Source organism: Triticum urartu, chromosome 1 (assembly GCF_003073215.2).
Source record: "Triticum urartu cultivar G1812 chromosome 1, Tu2.1, whole genome shotgun sequence".
NCBI classification, from domain to species: Eukaryota; Viridiplantae; Streptophyta; class Magnoliopsida; order Poales; family Poaceae; genus Triticum; species Triticum urartu.
This window is the reverse complement of record NC_053022.1, coordinates 274,395,375-274,403,152: the sequence shown is the minus strand read 5'-3', so window position 1 is coordinate 274,403,152 and position 7,778 is coordinate 274,395,375. Positions and strand designations below refer to the sequence as shown.

The 7,778-nt window shown below is 41.1% G+C and overlaps 1 protein-coding gene across 1 annotated transcript; it reads left to right on the top strand.

Moving 5' to 3' along the window:
* Window positions 1-293: 293 nt before the first annotated feature.
* On the top strand, window positions 294-7,454 carry LOC125507479 (coatomer subunit gamma-2). The gene is made up of 18 exons (XM_048672054.1): window positions 294-589; window positions 775-872; window positions 989-1,039; window positions 1,450-1,563; window positions 1,643-1,843; window positions 1,944-2,045; window positions 2,408-2,515; window positions 2,590-2,823; window positions 3,544-3,794; window positions 3,881-4,052; window positions 4,604-4,759; window positions 4,862-4,912; window positions 5,159-5,299; window positions 5,371-5,571; window positions 5,663-5,794; window positions 5,877-6,050; window positions 6,645-6,884; window positions 7,056-7,454. Exons 1-18 carry the CDS (start codon window positions 541-543, stop codon window positions 7,248-7,250), a joined length of 2,670 nt encoding a protein of 889 aa, XP_048528011.1. The 5' UTR covers window positions 294-540; the 3' UTR covers window positions 7,251-7,454.
* Window positions 7,455-7,778: the final 324 nt, after the last annotated feature.

Genomic DNA, 7,778 nt, shown 5'->3' with positions numbered 1-7,778 from the left:
TACTATCATGTTATTTTGCATTACTATGACACTAGTCTAAGTTACTCCCCACTATGACCAGCCTTATGTTACCACCTCTCATTAATTACTTGCCACATAAGCAAAAATTTCTTAAAGTACGTTATGTTACTAGTTAAATTACTTTCATTATAACTAGCCTGAAAGAGAAATAAGATTCAAAATAGATGTTTTATTGCAGATTATAATGCGTACGTGCATGCATGCTTACTAGTTTTTTATAGAAAAAAATACCTCAGTGGCCATAGTTCAATCGAATCGAAAGTAAGTACGCACGCTTGCACCTTACTCCGCCGAGTCGCCCCCCGCCGTCTTCCAGATTCAGATCCATCGTCCATGCCGCTCGCTTCTCCACTTCTGTAAGCGCCTCCTCCTCCTCTCCCCCGTTCAGTCCTCCCTCGCAAAACCGCGAGACAAAGACTCGCGGGAGCCCTCGCGCCGCCGCTCTGCACCGCCGTTCTCGCGGCATCGTCGGTCCGGGCGCCCAACCCGCGGGCGCATCGCTCTACCGCAGTAGCGGCCATGGCGCAGCCGCTTGTTGTGAAGAAGGACGACGACTTAGACGAGGAAGGTACGCACGCACGAACGATCGCCCCCTCTCCTCTCCCTCTTTCTCCGCTCGCGCGTCTGGTCGCGCGTGCCCAGATCCGCTGCCCGCCGAACCCTAGATCTGGCTCGATCCCGGTGCGGATCGCCGCTCTCATGCCCATGTGCAGTGTAATGTGCTGGGACTGAATGCTTGTTTGCTTGCTGCAGAGTACTACTCGCCGTTCCTCGGCATCGAGAAGGGCGCCGTCCTGCAGGAGGCCCGCGTCTTCCACGACCCGCAGCTCGACGCGCGGCGATGCTGCCAGGTGCGCTTGCCCAATCCCGTTTTGATCTTCCTCCGGCTAGATCTCGCATCTCAACTCGAACGCCCTTCTGATTTCACTTACTCGGATGAATACTGATGCATTGTCTATAACCATAGGTGATCACCAAGCTTCTATACCTGCTCAACCAGGGTGACACCTTTACCAAGGTACTCCAATGCAGTATATCCCATCTTTCTTTTATCGTGTTTTAGCTATGCTTCTGGATTCAAATTGCGGGGCCTGGTAGTTAACATTGAGCCACATGGATGGTAAAGTTGGCAATATTGTTTGATTGAACCACATGTCGGCATCACGCAGGTGCAATCATGTAAATTTGAAGTTTTAACATTGGTACTTTTTTGAAAGTAACTGCTATTTTGGCCAAGTTCAACACCGTAAATAACATTATTGGAACATAATGAGTAGAGTAAAAAAGTAAATTGTACATGTTTTAAACCGAGGATCTAAGAGTACACAGGACTCACATGTTTGTGCAGTGCTGGGAAAGTGGTGATTCTGTGCTAGTTCCTGGACATGTGCTCTTGGATAGGTACCTCACTGTGTTAATTTCTTGTAGGTAGAGGCCACAGAGGTCTTCTTCGCTACGACCAAGTTGTTTCAGTCCAAAGATGCTGGACTTAGGAGGATGGTGTACCTCATGATCAAGGAACTCTCGCCATCAGCGGATGAGGTTGCTGAATGCTGGTTTTTACTTTGCAGTTATGTTGTGGGCTCTGAGATTGACTTCATTTGTGTTTAATCGCGTGTAGGTTATTATAGTGACAAGTTCTCTGATGAAGGATATGAATAGCAAGACTGATATGTATCGTGCAAATGCTATAAGAGTTCTTTGCCGGATCATTGATTCGACTCTTCTCACCCAAATTGAGAGGTATTTGAAGCAAGCTATCGTTGACAAGAACCCTGTTGTTGCCAGTGCGGCCCTTGTTAGTGGCATTTACCTGCTTCAGGTGAGTGCTACATTTTAGTTTGTGCATTTATGCAATTGCAGGTTACTGGCAGCTACAGATTCTTATCAATGTTTCCGTCATATGCTTTAATTCTGAACAGACAAGTCCGGAAGTTGTGAAAAGATGGAGCAATGAGGTTCAGGAGGCTGTACAGTCGAGAGCTGCTCTTGTTCAGTTTCATGCCCTTGCTCTTCTTCACCAAGTGAGTTCATGTTTTGTGCTTCATTTAAGTAGTAGTGACATACATCTCTGAAACCTTTTCAAATGAATCAAGCTACATGCAGATATGTAATTTACCTATTTGAAACAACATATACTATTTCTAGGTACTCTCTTGAAAGCTTGCTATCTAAGTACCCTCTTGGAAACATGCTATGATCAGTAGTTCAGTACCCTCTCGAAAACATGCAATACTAAGTACCCTCTCAAAGCAATGCTATACTAAGTATGTCCATGAAAACATGCTATACCTCTGACAAATGACCTATGAGTGCCCCTTGACTTTTTGTTTGCTTTCTTCCTACTGGGCTATCTAAACATTCATATTTCAATTCTAAATTTCAGATTAGACAAAATGACCGGTTGGCTGTTAGCAAGCTTGTCACTAGTCTGACAAGGGGTTCAGTTCGCTCACCTCTGGCCCAGTGCCTACTTATTCGGTACACTAGCCAGGTACTGTTTTCTGATTTTTGCATTCTGCAGAATTGTATATGCGTAGACATCTGAAACATGACCGGCATAAACAGGTTATTAGAGAGTCAGGCATGAATACACAAGGTGGAGACCGCCCTTTCTTTGATTTCCTGGAGTCCTGTCTCCGGAACAAAGCAGAAATGGTCATACTTGAGGCTGCACGAGCAATAACTGATCTAAATGGTGTGACCAGCCGTGAGCTTACACCTGCAATCACGGTGCTGCAATTGTTCTTAAGTTCATCCAAACCTGTGCTTAGATTTGCTGCTGTTCGCACACTTAACAAGGTTAGTTTGTTCACGGATGCTAGTTTATATTGTCCTGTTTAAATGTATATTGAATTTTATTCCCATGTAATTTGTATTACTTTGATTGTATCACAATTTTTCAATCAAATCTGATGGTTTTAGGATGCCTAGTTTTATTTCTTCATTCCATCCCTTTGTGTGTTCATATTAAAACTCACTCTGATTGACTTGAAGTTAGCATGTTATCCTTAAATCAACTGCCTAAAGTCTGAAATATTACTATATTAGATACACTCCTGAAGTCCAACCGTTGATAAGGGCCGATAAATTGTTGACATAAACATTCCAGTTCCATCTTCTAGTAGACATAATATGGTTGGAAGATGTAACTGTCATCTTGTTGATTTTCTATATCGTCATCCTATTGTTTTTACAGGCCACTCCAATCACTATTTCACTGAACACTTTGATCTTTATCAATTACGGTGGTTTATTATACAAAAACTCCCATCATTCTTAATGATATGTAGGGAAAAGGCCTTGACTAATTTGTTTTTTTGCCTGGCGGAATATTAATCCTGTTTACAAATTTCATAATTTGGGGATGCTCAAGCCATTACTCCACTATTAGTTATTTCTGTTCTCTAATTGTATTTGGCACCACAATGTTATTTTATTCATGGGACTGCATGCTCATTACTACCTTGGTATTTTTCTTTGTTCCTACTAATGATCCAATGTTCATTTGATACTTTACAGGTTGCATCAACTCATCCTTTGGCCGTTACAAATTGTAACATAGATATGGAGAGTTTAATCTCTGATCAGAACAGGAGCATCGCAACCCTTGCAATTACCACACTGCTCAAGACAGGCAATGAATCAAGTGTTGATCGTTTAATGAAACAGATGACCAACTTTATGTCAGACATAGCCGACGAATTCAAGATTGTTGTTGTAGAAGCAATTAGATCCTTGTGCTTGAAGTTCCCCCTCAAATATCGCTCACTGTACGTAGCATATGTTTCTAATAATATTGATGAAGAATCGCTATTAGTTTGCTATCGGTGCTTTTAACTTCTGTGCGTGTTGGCAGGATGAACTTTTTGAGCAATATCCTACGTGAAGAGGGTGGATTTGAGTACAAGAAAGCTATAGTTGATTCAATTATCATACTCATTAGAGATATTCCTGATGCTAAAGAAAGTGGTTTATTTCACTTATGTGAATTCATCGAAGACTGTGAATTCACGTATCTGTCCACTCAGGTGATTACCAATTCGCCGTTTGTTGGAAACTAATTGTGAAGATGCTGAAACTTCGTAGTACCTCCTAATTCTGTAGTTTAATTTTTACGTACCTTCTGCTCTCTATGTACTAGGATTTCCTTCTGAAAAAACAGGAACAAAAATTTAGGCAACCTGAAACTATGACTAGCTGTGAGATTTTGCTTTGTTTCCTGGTTCGCATAATATGCTGTCATTTTGAATGAGAGAATGATTTTCAAATGCTTAAGGCTTTGTTTGTGGTTGCTGAACTGTGTTGTCCTGACTTACTTTATAATCTGCTACGGAAAAATAGCTATGGAAGTAGGAAATAGGCAAAAACTGATCAGATAAGCTGTATTATCACAATATAGCGCATAGCCAAACACAGTCTAGGTGGGCTAGCCTGTACAAATATTTGTTGATATTTTTTACTTCTCTATATTAAGTAAGTTCTCCCTTAAGGAATGTAGAAGCAGTTTGCCAACATACCCCAACAGCTCATGATAAATTGCGAAATTCTAATGGAATTCTGTTTTTTAATCTTGGAACAGATCCTTCACTTTTTGGGAAATGAAGGGCCGAAGACATCAGACCCTAGTAAATACATACGCTATATATACAATAGAGTGATACTTGAAAATGCCACTGTTCGAGCTAGTGCAGTAAGTACATTGGCAAAGTTTGGTGCTTTGGTTGATGCACTCAAGGTACTTCAACATACATACACTTTGTTATATATTTTCTTGCATTGTTTGGCTTTTCTTTGCTTCACTTGTAAGTTGTTGCACTAACATCATTTGTCATTGCAGCCTCGCATATTTGTCCTTTTGAGGCGTTGCCTGTTTGATGGTGATGATGAGGTCAGTGGAAAGTTTCATTTAAGATATTATATGCCATGTTGTATATTTTAGTGGTCCTTTTAACTTCGGATTCCCTCACCTGTTGTTTTGTTTCTTCCTCATGCATACGCGCAACTTTATCTGTGAAAGTACCAATTGCTAAACAAACTGTTATCTTCAGATAAAATGACTAGTCAAACTCCGCTTTCCTGGCAAGAAGCCGTTCTTCTCTGACTGACATATTATACACTATTTTCTCCATTATAGGTCCGGGACAGAGCGACACTTTACATCAAATTGCTTGATGGTGAAGCTACTGTTGGTGAGACTGAGAAGGATGTGACCGACTTTCTCTTTGGTTCACTTGATGTTCCACTAGCTAACTTGGAGGCCAGCCTGCGGAATTATGTATGCATCTCAACACTCATATGATTTAATGTCATTTGTTGGAGCCTTATTTTCTTGTAATATGATGACAGGAACCATCAGAGGTACCTTTTGATATTTCATCTGTACCCAAGGAAACAAAATCACAACCCCTTGCTGAGAAAAAGGCTACAGGCAAGAAATCAACAGGGCCAGCATCTGCTGTCAATGGCCCTGTTCCGACCATTGATGCATCCTATGAGAAGCTTCTTTCATCCATTCCTGAGTTTGCTGGTTTTGGGAAACTCTTTAAGGTCAGTACGGTGTGGTCCTTTTCACAGAAGATAAGCATATGCTTTGAGGCTCTCGTACACATCTGATATGTTATCTTATTCTTTCTTGCAGTCATCAACACCTTTTGAATTGACTGAAGCCGAGACCGAATATTCAGTCAATGTTGTGAAGCACATTTATGATGGGCATGTTGTGCTTCAATACAACTGTACAAATACAATACCTGAACAACTGCTTGAAGAGGTAAGCAACTTCTTTCACGTAATATGCCTGCAATATGTGTTATTTTTTAGTGTTAGTGCCTTTCTGAATTCTTCTATTCCAGGTCGTGGTGTTTGTTGACGCTTCTGAGGCAGAAGAATTTTCAGAAGTTGCATCGAAACCTTTAAGATCCTTGCCTTATGATTCCCCTGGACAGGCCTTTGTGGCCTTTGAAAAGCCAGAAGGTGTCCTTGCCACCGGGAAGTTCTCAAATATATTGAAATTCATTGTTAAAGAGGTACTGTTTGTAATGCTCCCGCTATCTCTGTTGTTAGTCTTAATCAAATACCCTCATGTGAAGATCAAATCAAGCATGCTTCTCATGATTTTCTTTCAGAAATCGGTGCCTCGTAATTCTCAGCTATTTCACTTTTGAACTCAGTTTGCGCCCTAGAATTTCAGGGTGGCTTAACCAAAGGATATCCACCTAAATGTTCCCTCATTTGGGGTGACTTTATTAGTATTCTACTCTTTCCGTTTTCCGTACAGATGGTTCCTTCGTCCTTTTAGTAGTTGCCCTCATTTTAGGTTAGCCTACCAAAACATCTTATATTTTGGAATGGAGGTAGTACTATTTACCCTTTTAGCAGACATAAGACTTCAGGGTAAAATATAACCTTCATAATGTTCTAGACTCTGACAGTTAAGTTGTGTCGACATTTCTGTCTAGAATCATACATGTTTTTGGGGAGTAAGAAGAAATTGTCAGTTCAGTACTTGGGTGTGCTTCTACATGTAATAAACATGACTGCTGTCTGTGTGCCTCTGGGTTAATTGAATTTAGTGTTTCAAATTAAACTGATGTGCTTTACTCAACTTTGCTATATTTCAGGTTGATTCGTCCACAGGTGAAGCTGAGGATGATGGTGTTGAGGACGAGTATCAGCTAGAAGATTTTGAAATTATTTCTGCTGATTATATGTTGAAGGTGGGGATTTCGAACTTCCGAAATGCTTGGGAAAGCATGGATCCGGAAAGTGAGCGGGTCGATGAGTATGGACTCGGTGTTAGGGAGAGCTTGGCCGAGGCTGTGAGTGCTGTTATAAGCATCCTCGGCATGCAGCCTTGCGAGGTATGTTCTCTTTATTTATTTTTCCATGAAATAAGTACTGTTTTCTTGGTGTACCACTTTGTGATATTTTACTTTAGTTGGTTATTCCTTATTAATTGGTAATGAAAGACTGCAGTAGTAGTTTGAAGTGCTAATCTTAATCTTGATTGCCTTTTGTCTTCTGGTTTGTAGGGAACTGATGTTGTCCAAAACAATTCGAGATCGCACACTTGCCTGCTCTCAGGTGTGTTCATTGGTAATGTGAAAGTTCTAGTGAGACTTTCATTTGGAATCAGCGGGCCCAAAGAAGTGGCCATGAAGCTAGCAGTCAGATCAGATGATCCGGAGGTCAGTGACAGGATCCATGAAATTGTTGCAAACGGCTAAAACTACCAGCAAGAGTTTTTTGGTTGACCTTTTTGTTGTTTTGGCTTTCAATCTGCTGAAAGCACAAGGGATTTCGATTAATTATAGTATATGGCTATATGTAAGTTGGTTTTCTCGTTGGAATCCCACTGTTGTTGCAGCACCATTCTTGTTCAACGCAGTAAAACAAATTTTTGATTGATTTGGAACCACACTATTTTCTTATATCCCCCTGGACTTGAAAAGTACATGCAATAATACTGAAATGGAATGTCCAATGCATCATATACATCGGCTTCGGCATGGTACATGGCAATAACATTTTGCTTGTGCTCGTTATAACGGATCACCTAGGCGGAATACAGTGTTAGTACGTTTCAAAGGCCTCTATAACGAGAGCTGTGAGCAGAGATCAATTTAATGGATCCTGCCCTTCAATAATACTCCTATGTTTTGCTTGTGTTGTACAACAATCCGCCGACCTCCCTTTCCGACGGTAGCTCCGCCTGACGAGGTAGATAACCGGCGGTGGTTTTCGCTGTGGCTTGT

Bases quoted from the DNA above. Each gene is read 5' to 3' on its own strand.
- LOC125507479 (XM_048672054.1), top strand. From the start codon at position 541: ATGGCGCAGCCGCTTGTTGTGAAGAAGGACGACGACTTAGACGAGGAA. The intron at 2,824-3,543 runs GTTAGTTTGTTC...GATACTTTACAG, and splicing joins CTGTTCGCACACTTAACAAG to GTTGCATCAACTCATCCTTT. The intron at 3,795-3,880 runs GTACGTAGCATA...GCGTGTTGGCAG, and splicing joins CCCCTCAAATATCGCTCACT to GATGAACTTTTTGAGCAATA.